This window comes from Ammodytes marinus, assembly GCF_949987685.1.
Source record: "Ammodytes marinus genome assembly, chromosome: 8".
In the NCBI taxonomy this organism is placed as follows: Eukaryota; Metazoa; Chordata; class Actinopteri; order Uranoscopiformes; family Ammodytidae; genus Ammodytes; species Ammodytes marinus.
In genome coordinates, this window is record NC_137212.1 from 29,041,122 (window position 1) to 29,055,555 (window position 14,434).

The following is a 14,434-nucleotide window of genomic DNA, read 5'->3' on the forward strand; positions in this document are numbered from 1 at the left end:
GGCACACATACGTCATCGCGTAAAGTGTCGGGAGCGAGCGCGTAACCAACACCTATTTGCACGTGCATATAATTACAAACCAACACATATTTTGTTACAGAAACGTCGTATTTACTCGTGTTTAAACTGTAATCAACTGTAATCAATAAACAGTAATAATTATATTATTTATTAATTTGACTTGTTTATTTTTCAATTGGCTATTTATTTGTTGACCTACATCAAAAAAAATTAAAATTCAAACACGAATAAGGTAAAACCTGTTTATTTTCTTATACAAACATTACACAGAGTTAAAGTGGTAAAAAAAATATGTTTTTGTGTTGTTGTAGAGCCAATGTTCTTGTTTGTTTCAATGTGTCAGTCTTAAGAAAGTCCCATGGCTTCCTCTGACTCCAGCGGCTCCTCAGGTTTTTGAAGCACATCTCCCTTCCCCTCTGCTGCAGCTTGTCCCTCAGCCTCCAGGAGCTCCTCTCCCTGGCCCTGGCTGCTCATAGTCATCTCCAGTCCATCCTGGTCAGCACTGGTGTTCTGCGACTCTGCCTCTTCATCTTCAACATCCATCTCAAAAACACGAATGTGCCTCAGGTTGGCACTTAGCTGCCAGGAAAGAAAAAAAAAAGTTAATATTAGTAGAAGCCACTAAATTCATTCATTGACATGCAACCTTGATCCCTGGAACACATTCAGAAATATTCCAGCTTAATCACACATAATATACCAAAACTATCACCCCCCCACCCACTACATATAATGAGTGAAGTCTTCATTATAACTTACCACACAGGCCACTTTGCGGTTTGCATTGACGGCTACAAACTGAGCCTTCATGCTCTCCATTTCACGCCACTGGTTCCCCAACACCAGGCTTCGGCATGGGATGGTGCTGCTCTGCTGGTCCAACCTGACAATACACACATAGGACATATGCAGCATGCAGTAAGTTTAACATTATGCTATATTGTCCTGGTTGTAAACAGTCAGTGCGTTTACATGCAGACTTATAATCGGATAACTAAACGAATAAGACCTCAACAGGACTTTTAAACTGCATGTAAACACCTTTATCCGATCTACTTCGGACACAAATCGGCACAATAACGGACAAGAGAAGTCGGATAAGAACACCTAGATAATTCGTTCATTGTCGGCTTTCTCTCTGCATGTATACATGGATCGGATATCGCATATCGGACTTCTCGTTCTGTGCTTGTGTGCCTGCGCGTGATAGGCTACACCATGGGTTATTGACGGAAGAGAACCGGACGTGGCTCTAAAACCACTTGTTGAAAGCATGGTTGAAAGGGCTACAGCGCCACCTAGCATAGTGGAGACAGCCATGCATCGGACATTTATCCGATTTCTGAAAGGCCATGTATACTCAGACAAGTGACACGGTCCGTTCGAGTGTCTTGTTCGATATATGTGATAATCCAATCTAGTTGTGCTGCTTCTGGAGGTACCGAGGTCTAAACGAAAGCTCAGAGGGGACAGAGCTTTCTCAGTTGCCGCTCCTAAATTGTGGAACGAGCTCCCCCTCCATATTAGACAGGCCCCCTCACTGCCCATTTTTAAAACACGTCTTAAAACCCATTTTTACTCCTTGGCTTTCAACCCAGCATGAGACCTTAATTTTGTTTTAGTGTCCTATGGTGTATTTTATTCATTGTGCTTATTAGTTTTATTTGTTTAAATTGTTTTTTCTGAATTTTAAATTGTTGTTTTGTTTTTAAATTGTTTTATCTGCATTATGTACAGCACTTTGTTTCGGCTGTGGTTGTTTTAAAGGGCTTTATAAATAAAGTTGAGTTGAGTTGAGTTGTGCCATGTAATCGCACTGTGTGTCACTTCAGCTTAAGGTCAGTTAGATTTAAGACATTTTAAAGTGCCACTTTGAATATAATTCACGACCAAATTTACAATGAAAAGGACTGTGAAGAAAATAAAATTCTTTACTTTGGTTTTAGGAAAATTACTTCTTTGGTCCAGTGAAAAAAGTAGATTTTTTTTTCTTTATATATTTTTTATGCTGGTATTTTATTTCAGGTCCTTCAAAGTACGCAACTGAAATGTCATGGCACCTCATGCTGATCTAGGCATTATTAAATTATATACGTATATAAAAAGGAGATGCTACCAATGACTTTTTAAATTGCGACATCAGACATTGTTTAAAAAAAAAAATCCTAAACTCCATGTCTTAAAATTTTTGAGACTATTGAAAGATTGATTTAGGACATCTTGATATCAATGAAGGCACACACACACACACACACACACACACACACACACACACACACACACACACACACACACACACACACACACACACACACACACACACACACACACACACACACACACACACACACACACACACACACACACACACACACACACACACACACACCTTAGGTTGGTCTCCCAGTGGAATTCCGTCTCACAGCTCAGGGCCGAGCCCAGAGGAAGCTGAGCCAGGACACGCCTCTTGTTCTCCTCTTCTGATCCTTGCAAGACTACGGTCAGCATTTCATCGTCATAGAAACGAGCATCCAGGCAGCTGTATACATAATTATGCCTGAAAAAAAATTAACCATGAAGTTGGACACGTTAGAAGTACCTTCACTAGCTCAGGATTTCACATGTACCGGTATGTATATCTCTAAAATGTAATAAATTCATTGGTAGGAAATGGCATGGGGCACTGACTGGGCTGCAGCATTATCCTCTTCCGGATTGTCCAGGTGGTGGCTGAGGTTGATGGACATGATGCTGTTGGGGATTTGTCTGTGTGATGCAAAGAAAAAATGGTTAAAAACAAGATTTTAAATCAAATGAAAAAGAAAATTCACACATACACCCTCATCACACTAATAAGGTACCTGTTTGGGTCTGTTGGTTTGCGTAACAGGTAGAGCTTGCAGGGGGAAATCTCTGGCATGCAGAACAAGACATAGTGCATTTTGGCTTTCTTGTCATTCCACCTGTGAGGAAAAACCAAGAAACATAATTGATAAAAGTATCTGACTGCACAGACCATTTGTGTGTGTGTGTGTGTGTGTGTGTGTGTGTGTGTGTGTGTGTGTGTGTGTGTGTGTGTGTGTGTGTGTGTGTGTGTGTGTGTGTGTGTGTGTGTGTGTGTGTGTGTGTGTGTTTCTACGTACAGAGATGGGAGTTCAAAAAGCCGTGGAGTGTTTTCAGAGCTGTAAAGACAGTGGGACATGAAGAAATAAATACAACTTTTAACATTCAATACGTTTTTTTTCCCCCCAAATATAACAGGCCATTAACAGAGATAGATCATCATACCTCTCTGGCACGGTGTACAGCGGCAAAAAGACGGCCAGTTTCACAGACTTCCCAATTACTTCCTGCACGCAAAACCATAAATAAAACAACATGTAACACTAAAGAATAAGTCAACAATTTCTTAAACCACATCTAAAAGCTCATGTTCTTAAATAAAAAAGAAATTAAAAAAAATCACACAAAAGAGTATGACCAACACACAATGTTAATTGTCCCTTAGTCAAAAATGCTATGTTGTGGCTACGGTATGTTGTCAAATCTGCACACAGAATGGGACACTACTCATTGTATTCTCCTGAAGCTACATGGGTCTGTGTGAGCGTTTTAACTCTAGGGCTTTGTGTGTAAAAGGTTCCTGACGTTTGGTAAGATAAACTTGAATTTGTGCTGATGAAAAGAAGCAAGATGGACACAGCATTCAAAACTCACTGCAGGTTTCTGTAGACACTGCTCGATGATGTTCTCCATCATCCTCTTGACGAAGTGCAAAGACTTTTGGGGATACGAGGGAAACAGCAAAGGGCTCTCTGGGGACACAAGTAAAGCGTTTGATCCATTAGCCATAGCAGAAGTATTGTATGTCAAAGTGACACCCAGTAGTTTTCTCAACAATCTCACTATGAAACATAATAAGTAAAAAACATAAATTATATATAACCTTAAAAGGAATACATCACCCATACGAAACCGGCGTTCTAGCATTATAAAATCACTAATATAGTATAATGAATTGATGTTTTTCTTCCCTCAGTCTTCCCTTGGCCCAGCTGTCCTGTTAAACCTAACCCTTCATTTTACCAAGCGTGATGTCAGAACATGGGAAAAAATGTAGCGTGAGACAGTGAGACCATAAAACACTCTTTCTGCCTTTTCTCAGGCTAGTAGGTCTTTAAGTTAGATATAGTGATGATGACTAATCAAAAATGATTGCACTGCTAGAGTCAAGATCATGGTTTACCCTTCAGGTGCATGCTCTCCTGTAGAAACTTCAGCCACTGGTTTCCCTTTGTGTTGGGTGGAGACACCAGGTCCTCATCCTCATCCTTTAGGTACTGCACAGGGCCAAATAGAGGAGTGTGTTGTGATACAGTACAGTCACTAAGCTTAGAACCGCTGGAGGCTGTGCAACACAAAACCACTAGCTCACCTGTCCCACTCGCTCTACATTGAAGTACTTTCCTTTACGATCAAACAGTTCTTCATTCTGTGAAAGCAGACAGCAGTTGAAATTGGTTTGTAAAAGAAAGCCATGTACCGGTAAGTTGAATAAATCTAGTCAGCCGACATCACTCATCTCACCTCACTGAAATGCTCAGACAGGAAGTCGGCTACAAAGGCGATATCCTTCTGAGTCATCTAAGGGATTAACCAAAATGTTAAAATGATAGAACACCTTTCAGAAACACTTGCAAAATAAAAACTCTTTCTCTCTCTCTCTGTCCCTGTTTCTCTCAGCACCTTTGAGAAGAACACACCTTGTTTAGTTCGGGTGGCACATGCTCCTCACACATTCTTAGCATAGCTGAGGGGGGTAAACAAATCACAGTGTGAGTAAAGTAAAAACAAATTAAATCATCATCCTTACAAACTGCTGCATTGCAGGAATGCATAGAACGATCAATGTCTCTAGATCAGAATCAAGGAGTCAAACTCCTGCACATTTAATGTACAGTATCTCACAAAAGTGAGTACACCCCTCACATTTCTTCACATTTTTCTTTATATCTTTCCATGGGACAACACTGAAGAAATGACACTTTGATACAATGTAAAGTAGTCAGTGTACAGCTTGTATAACAGTGTAAATTTACTGTCCCCTCAAAATAACTCGACACACAGCCATTAATGTCTAAACTGCTGGCAACAAAAGTGAGTACACCCCTTAGAAAAAATTTACAAATCGGGCCCAAAGTGTAAATATTTTGTGTGGGCACCATTATTTTCCAGCACTGCCTTAACCCTCTTGGGCATGTAGTTCACTAGAGCTTCACAGGTTGCAACTGGAACCCTCTTCCACCCATTTATGACAGCATCACAGAGCTGGTGGATATTAAAGACCTTGCGCTCCTCCACCTTCTGTTTGAGGATGCCCCAAAGATGCTCAATAGGGTTTAGGTCTGGAGACATGCTTGGCCAGGCCATAACCTTTACCCTCAGCTTTTTTAGCAAGCCACTGGTCGTCTTGGAGGTGTGTTTGGGGTCGTTATCATGTTGCACTACCACCCTGCGGCCCAGTTTACGAAGGTTGAGTGCACGTGGTCAGCGTCGTACACAGAAGTTGGCTTTGGAAAATAGACGTATGAGTGCTGCCAGCATTGCTGAAGGGCTTGAAGGGGTGGGGGGTCAACCTGTCAGTGCTCAGACCATACGCCGCACTCTGCATCATACTGGTCTGCATGGCTGTCATCCCAGAAGGAAGCCTATTCTAAAGATGATGCACAAGAAACCCCACAAAAAGTTTGCTGAAGACAAACAGACTACGGACATGGATTACTGCAACCATGTCCTGTGGTCTGATGAGACCAAAATACATTTATTTGGGTCAGATGGTGTTAAGAGTGTGGAGCGGCTACCAGGTGAGGAGTACAAAGACAAGTGTGTCTTGCCTAGAGTCAAGCATGGTGGTTGGAGTGTCATGGTCTGGGGCTGCATGAGTGCTGCCAGCACTGGGGATCTACAGTTCATTGAATTCTAACATGTACTGTGACATACTGAAGCAGAGCATGATCCCCTCCCTTCATAAACTGGGCCGCAGGGCAGTACTGCAACATGATAACGACCCCAAACACACCTCCGAACGACCACTGGCTTGCTAAAGAAGCTGAGGGTAAAGGTTATGGACTGGCCAAGCATGTCTCCAGTCTTAAACCCTATTGAGCATCTTTGGGGCATCCTCAAACGGGAGATGGAGGAGCGCAAGGACTCTAATATCCACCAGCTCCTTGATGTCGTCATGAATGGGTAGAAGAGGGTTCCAGTTGCAACCTGTGAAGCTCTAGTGAACTACATGCCCAAGAGGGTTAAGGCAGTGATAGAAAATAATGATGGCAAAACAAAATATTGACACTTTGGGCCCAATTTGGAAATTTTTTCTTAGGGGTGTACTCACTTTTGTTGCCAACAGTTTAGACATTAATGGCTGTGTGTCGAGTTATTTTGAGGGGACAGTAAATTTACACTGTTATACAAGCTGTACACTGACTACTTGACATTGTATCAAAGTGTCATTTATTCAGTGTTGTCCCATGGAAAGATATAATGAAATATTTGAAGAAATGTTAGGGGTGTACTCACTTTTGTGAGATACTGTACATGATGTACAAAGTAGCGCTTATTCTTACCTACATACAACCAGCGAAAGAAGGCTTTAAAGTTTTTCATACTCTTGTCGATCACCCTACATGACAATATGAAAACAGATCAGTCACACGTGACAGCAGTGCATACAAATGACTCAGAAGATAACATGAGCATTGCTACTGCTAATGCCACAAGAAGTCATTTCATTTGCAAAAATAATTGCACTCACTGCAGAAGTTCATTGGCCTTCAGAGAGAATGAACCCACAGCTGTGATGGCACCTGAAACAACCAAACGTACATGTTGCTGTTGATGGTTAAAACGCTGCTTTTCTTACTAAGCACACGCAGGTTCAGGGACACTGTACCTTCTATAGCTTCTGAGTCCAGACCGAGGGGCTCGAACTTCTGCTTCCACAGCGACATGCCTTTGACCTCACTCAAGTGATACAACAGAGCCTCGGAGCCACTGCAGCCCAGGGACAGAGAGAGAGAGAGAGAGAGAGAGGGGGAGAATTAAGAGAGAGAGAAATCTCAGGCAGCAAAACGCACTGAGGAGAAGGGAACATGTGACAGTACCTCTGCAGGTGGCTGATCACTAGCTTCTGGATACTGGAGTAGGACGACTCAATGGAATGACCCAGCTTCTTCAGGCCCTGTGAGGACAATATATTATGCCAACAAGATGAGTTCTTCTCATCTGAATAGCAGATAAACACAAATTCGAAAACATCAAGAGGCGCTTTTCCATCAGCTCCTGCTAGGGTTGGGTATTTAAGTTTGATGCCTCCATACCAAGAAGAGGATCATAAAAAGTCTTGTTCCTAAGGGGTTAATCTCATTAACGTCAGTGAGCCAATGAGGATGCAGCATGCTCGAAGTGTCGAGGCATCCAGGAAAAACATATTGGGTTACAACCAGGGTTACAACATGGGTAACGCAGTATGCATCAGTGACTGACTGACTTGCATGTTTTCATTTTGCACTGAAAACTATTTGCACTGGTGTATTGTATTGTGCAATTTTTGATTGCATATTTTTTGTTGGAGCTGCCGTGGCTCAGGAGATAGGGTATTTGTGGTCACCCGAAGGCAGTTAGTTCAATTTCAGTTTATTAAAGTTGAATTTATTGATATTATCTTAAAAAAAAAGATAAAGATTTTTTTTTGTGTGTGTGTGTAATGTCATCTTGTTTAATGGATTTTTCATAACATCGATATCATAAAAAGTATCATTCTGGAAGCAGTATCGAAATTCAATGTAACTGTATTGATATAAAACCATTTTGAACGATACCCAGCCGTACCACTTGCACTAACCTTCACAGTCAGCTGGTTCATGAGGAGAGCCTGCAGTTCAGGGCTACATGAAGGCAGAGAAGGAATGGAGGGATACATTAGAACAGACCAGACCAAGGTATTTTGCCACCATCTACAGGAAACTCTGCAACACTGCAAAAACAATTACAAGCAAATTCCATCAACAGAATATTGCCTCTTCTCTCACCTGGATTGTCCCCACAGCAAAAGCTCCAGAAACTCATCTTGAACTTGTGTGGTGGTGTTCTTTTCCTACAGAGAAAGGGAAATAAGACATTTGTAAGTAAGTGAGTAAGTTACTTTATTTAGAGAACCTTTCAAGAGCACCAAGTCACACACACCCACACACACACACACACACACACACACACACACACACAGTGCTTCACACAGGCAAAAGCATAAAACACATGGAGACTTAGTGAAAAGAAATCAAATGAATACTAAGACACCAAACATTATAAAAAAGCCTAAAAAAACTCCATTTTTACACAACACAACCACTGACTGACGGCTGACCTGAACAAACTTAGTGAGTCGAAGATCCATCTGCATGAGGATGTCCTCCCAGGCCTCACACATGCAGGTGAGGGAGAGACTCAGGTACTGCAGCAGGGTGGAGATGTGGGTGAACTTGCGCGCCATCCTGGTCACCTCGGGCAGACAGTCCGACAGCAAGCCCGTGTCCAGCTGGCAGACAGAGACAGGCCGTTCACATTAGCAGGTGACACTTTACAATAAGGGTACATTAATTAACTGTGAATGGCTAATGCTATTCATGGTTAGTTAGGCATCAACTATGCTTGGTTAAAGCTGGGGTGGGGAACTTTTTCACTGTAATATTTGGCAAAAATGTCATATTAGCCATTCAGCTATATGTAGGTGAAGTTGTCTGAGAATATCTACTCATCACTTTGCTCTGCCCTGCCTCTGTGTGCCGCCCCAAAAAATTGCCACCGCTCATGTACACTTTGACCAATCAGAGCGAGGCTCCGATTCTCCGTTCTTATTGGCTGTTGGGACTGTCCGTTCACCTTAGCAACAATGTTGTTGTGTCAGTTGCGTGAGTGTTCACGACCCTAGCAGTCTGACAGTTTGGCACTACGGCAGCCAACAAACAGCAATGTCTACAATCAACTAAATGTCCTATTTCCCGTTTAACAACAACTGTTTACACCGCTAAGACAGCAAGGATACGAGGAAAGACCGGGAAAGACACTAGTTGAAAAGACATAAACGAGCATAACTGTAGTTCGGAGGGAGGAGCTACAGCAGGTAGAACGTGTCAGGGAGGGACCAAAGAGAACAAGTGGAGCGGTTGAGGTATTTGGATTCAAATCTCTATCCCAACTGTTATTTTCTCCAAAATCATATACCCCAGCTTTAAGTAATGCTTCGTCATGCATTCATTAAACATTACAGTTAGTTAATGCTTATTAAGCATTACTTACGCATTTATTAACGGTAAGTTAATTAAGAGTTAATGTTTAGCATGTGTACTAAGCAGTAACTAACAGTTCATTAATGAACCGATAATTGTAAAGTGTTACCCATTAGCAACATTTAAAAAAGACAAGTGAAAGCAGGGGTGAAGGCATGAAGAAAAAGTGAGTTCAACAAAATAGTCCCTCTCACCTGGATGTAGCATATCTCTGGGTCGTTATTAGCCTTGACCTCTGAGATGACAGACAGAGACTTGAGGTCACTGGACAGACTCAGGCTGCGGCAGGTTCCAGATACCTGCACAGTCACATTCAACCAAACAGGCTCTATCACTTAGAAATGTTGTTGTATTGGATTCTATCATTCATGATCTTGTAACTTTCAGAACTTGCGTGCCACCGGCTTAAACTATTCAGAATTGTTATTTTAAAAACATGCAATTTGTTTAACACTGCTTTGTGCTTGGTTAATGTATTTGAAATTGTGTCAGAGAGAGGTGATGATTCTACTCCAAAGGAATTGCATTTAAAATCGTAAGATGTTTCTACAGTGAAAGACAATTTAAGATGGAGCTTTGGTTTTTTCTCTTTCACACATTTCTGATGTTGAGGTGGTCCAATATTTCTATATTTTATAGAGTTGCACCGATTCACAATCTTTCAGCTCCGACCTGATTCTGAAAGACATATGTTTTGGCTATCGGCAGATATCGATACTACCGATGCCGATATCATAATTATTTTACTTTAAAAAAAATTGTTTTTTAATTGGCGGTTATAAAGCCATTCTAATTTAAAAGAGCAAATTGTAGTAACCTTTTAGCCATTAGAAAATGGCTAAAAGGTTTAAATGTTAGAATTAACATGTACACATAACAACGGTCTTAAAATTGGATTTTCTTTCATAGTTAAAATATAAAAAAAAAAATTCTATAGTCCTTTAAAAAAAGGACAATAGAATCTGGATGGACTTTAGCGTCAGTCCGATATCCGATGAGTGGATTGTAGCCCTATTGGACCCGATACTGTTCTTGTCCCGGTCCCATGACTAATATTTGATCAGTGACTAACAATTCAATTATAACCTTGATTAATGAGTTCATTTGGAAGATGTATTGTACAAGTCACTAGGAATGAGCCAAACCGCCTTACCCCCGTCAGAGTGGCAATCTTGTACATCCCGTACGCATACAGCTCCACAAAGCCAGCATCTCCTCCAAGAACAAGCACGTTCAGCCTGCATGGAAACAAAATGGGGGGGGAATTAATCCTTTTATAGTCAAACTTTAACAGAACAGTGCATTAAAAAAAGACTTCAACACCTAACAAAGAAATCTCTGTAGTGCTTCATTTACCTGACTTCTCCCATTAGATTCATGATCTCGTCAGACTTGTCCTCGCTGTAACACAAACACATTAATAACATGCATGGCTTGTAACACAAGAGTGATTGCAGTGATGTAATGAGGCATTACATTACAAGTCCCACCTGAAGATCTTTGAAGTTGTGCTATAGCTGAGGGTGGGGGGGGGGGGGGGGAAACAAAAAGGTTTGGATAAATGTTACTATCAATTAAACCATTCATACATTCAATCATAATGTGCAACTAATGCTGGAGTAGTTACCTCTTGGGGAGTGTTGGTAGTTTGGGAAGAAAAAGTTTGGACTCGTCCTCTGAGTCGTAGAATGAGCTGAGAACGCTGAAAAAAATTAAGAAAAAAAACATTCACATTGTTCTAGAAAAATCAGACATGCTTTGTTGGCCAAGTAGTTTGATCCCCCTGGCCTGCGCCTCTCCTGCCTACCTGCTCTCCTCCACCACCTCCATCCAGTGCATGCAGGTGACGGGGTTCTGCATGGGAAACACATGCAGGATCTCCGCCTTCTCCACACCACACAACACCACCTGCTTGGTGTCTCTGAGGCTGAAGGCCAGTACTGAAGGGGTTAAAAGAGAGAAAGGGGGAAAAAAAAGTATAAGAGTTTAGTGGAGCCACCATGAAGCAGAGAGATGCAGCACACGGACACTCTACTCGTTACATTACTTTTGCCGTCGGGTCTCCAAGCCAGTGCGGTGATGTCCTTCCCGGTGTACTCGGAGGGCGGTAAGCTCCAAACGCGCTGGAAACTGGCCAGCCGATGAAGCAGCAGCTGAGGGCAAACGTCAACCAGTCATTACAAAAATATGTTTATGGGTTAAAAACAAAAACAAAATAATTTTTTTTTTCTTAAACCTACCTCTCCAGTTGTGTTGGCCAGAGCAATAAGGTCCCTTTTAGGAGACCATGCCATGCACAGTATAGGGTTAGGGAGCTGCTTCTCTCCCGCTTGTCTGAAGGCAGGCATGATGGAGGCTGGAAGAGAGGAACACTGGAAGTATGACGGATGGATGCCATGCCATGATGAAAAAGATGCTCTAATTTGATCAAAAATCACGCTAGTGCCCCCTTCATTGCAGTAGACTTACTATTGACGATATCAACAACAGCAACTACTTTGATGAATTAAGTATCATAATTATTATTGCAGTTTTTATTTGTCTTGTAGAATCATACATTGACTGTTGTGGAGTTGTGCACAGCGTTGTACAGTACTTATACTCAACGAGACATTTAAAGACGTCAGCTTTCAACTGGGAAATGCAACTGAATGACACGTGAATTTGAAAAATTGTCCATTGCGCAAGACTTCATTAACTATACTACAATTATGAACAATAACTGGACACTGATAATCTTTAGCTGGACGCTCACCGTTCAGTGTTGGGGTGTTAGCAGGTTGGTTAGCAAGCCGACGAAGCCGCTAAAGTAGAGGATTCCCCCCGCGCTGGACTTTAACAGGCGGTGAAGAATAACCGCAACATACCGCTGTCAAATATAAAAGGGTCAAACCCACTCTGCTCTGCGCTGAGAAACACTACATTTGGGTTTGCTTCATGATGTTTTTCCAATTACACCGACGGCGCCATAGTGTTTCCTACGACCAATCACCGCGGAGCAACGGGTAGCGCTAGGAGACAAACTTGCTCAAAGGGAAAACGCAATACGTAAATTGCTGTGGACCAGTTCATCTGTGAGCTCTGCTGGACAAACGTTGGTAACTCATTTATACAGAATTATTTTATTATTAGTATTAATTTCTGTACATTTCGAGTTTTATTCTGATTGTCTACAGTGTAGAATTGGCAGGGGTTGACCAAGTAAGGTAACCAGTGTTGGGGAAGCTCCTTAAATACATATGCTTTACAAAAGTGTACACTACTTCACTCTGGAATGAGTTGAACTCCAGCAAAGCTACCCTAGAGAGAAATATAGTTTGGTTTTACTCTTAGAAAAATAAGTTTTGACATTTTTGACATAACATAGCCTAATACAAAAAAGTTCACGTGCCAGCAAAAACATTCCACTGAGTTTATTGCCGACACTAGAACATGCATTTGTTCTTCACAGGTCTTATATAAACAAAAACATTACATTTTAATAAAATGTTTTAATACATAACAAATGAAAACCAAAAACATTTAAAAACAATTACCTAATACTCTATTCCAGCTTCCAGCTATCTTAACAATGGTTGACACAGGGGTGTGGTGGATTGTACAACTTGTTGTAGGCTACAGGATTCATTTACTAATTTTCTTCATTTCAATATTAAGTATGTTCTGGTTGACATAAGAGCATCGTGTGTGTGGCTATGATGTTTAACTTCTTTTTAATATTCAAAATGTTATTTTTTTTCATCTTAGAATCATTATTTACCCATGTGAATGTACTGCCTGCCAGTGGTCACAAAGAGAAAGTGCAGCGCATACATTCATCAAGCTAGCAACTAATATCACATTTAAAGTGGGAGCAAAACAATTTCTTGAACAATAATGATGCGCTATTGTTGTTATAGGCTACTGTATGATCTTGAGATTTTGCATTCAAGTTGCATGCATATAAATTACCTTCATGCAAATATACAGTAGAGGATTGTTGGAAATGTTCCACTGCTATTCTTACATAGATCACTGTACAGTTACACTGCTCCAGGATACAGAAGTCACCACTAAATAACGCAGTTATTTTTAAATGGCACCTTAGCATCACTTAGTACTAATTGGTACAGTGACGTACGAATAGGATTTGAAAAATGTACTGTTTAGCCGATGTGTCTGTGTGTTCAGTAGTAGCGGACATTCCTTCCAAACTTATCACGAGCACTTAACTATTATCAGTAGATTGATGGAGAACCAGAATAGCTCTGAGAGCACAAAACGTGATAGTGGCCTAGAAATAGACCAAGTGAGGCTGCAGGCTCCTCCACTGCCTGATATCCTTCTAGTTTTGTCATTCTCCAGTATATCAAATAAGACACATCCGTCTGTCATTTGCTGGTTCCGAGAGTATCAAATTTGAATTTTGAATCTGAACACGCTCTGTGTAAGCGGCACTGAACTTGACCATGCCCAGTGCTGAACCCTCTCAACACTAGCCTGTGCTCAATAAAGATGGTGGGTGGTCTGGGGTCATCAGGTCAATCAATTGGATACTGCTGTCACTTTACTGTTTCGTATCAGATATCTTCACTAGACAAAACACAAACCCAGCCAGTAAGTGATGTATCCAGCTGTAGATTTAACAGTGGCCGAAGCACATTGAGAGCTTCTGAATGGTGCATGAACCCCAACCTGGTTGTTATTAGCAGTGCATATTGCAGGTCTGCAGTGACAAATGTGTTGCACTTTTTACTTTCTCTGTATTCCAATAACAATGCTGTTTCTGTAAAAATGTCACCACTACCTTCTGTTTCGCGGGGCTACCATAACACTCTCCCTTCTTGCCAGTATTCTGGCTGTGAAACCTGAGCCGGCAGCCAAATATAGCCCCACACAGTGAGAAGTTAGAGACCGGGACAGATGGGACAGCAGGCCACTGCAGAGGCAGTGAGCAATTGGAGCCTGAACCTGAGAGATCCAGCCCGACTGTCTGACCAATAAGGCTTCTCCTCTGGCTCATTTTGACTGAATAAACGAGACAAACCTGGACGCACGAAACCAGGAGACAGCTTTTTGGACAAAAA

The 14,434-nt window shown here is 41.5% G+C and overlaps 1 protein-coding gene across 1 annotated transcript; it reads right to left on the reverse strand.

Moving 5' to 3' along the window:
• Nucleotides 1-255: 255 nt before the first annotated feature.
• On the reverse strand, nt 256-12,339 carry anapc4 (anaphase promoting complex subunit 4). The gene is made up of 28 exons (XM_080032475.1): nt 12,124-12,339; nt 11,609-11,724; nt 11,416-11,521; nt 11,176-11,308; nt 10,996-11,070; nt 10,859-10,885; nt 10,725-10,769; nt 10,522-10,606; nt 9,563-9,667; nt 8,447-8,617; nt 8,115-8,179; nt 7,928-7,970; nt 7,188-7,264; nt 6,977-7,077; nt 6,839-6,890; nt 6,651-6,706; nt 4,785-4,831; nt 4,609-4,665; nt 4,457-4,513; nt 4,268-4,361; nt 3,739-3,836; nt 3,310-3,371; nt 3,165-3,203; nt 2,883-2,984; nt 2,710-2,787; nt 2,411-2,578; nt 781-904; nt 256-600 (listed from the first exon to the last, which is right to left on the reverse strand). The coding sequence occupies exons 2-28, from the start codon at nt 11,714-11,716 to the stop codon at nt 367-369; spliced, it is 2,409 nt and encodes an 802-aa protein (XP_079888601.1). The 5' UTR covers nt 11,717-11,724; nt 12,124-12,339; the 3' UTR covers nt 256-366.
• Nucleotides 12,340-14,434: the final 2,095 nt, after the last annotated feature.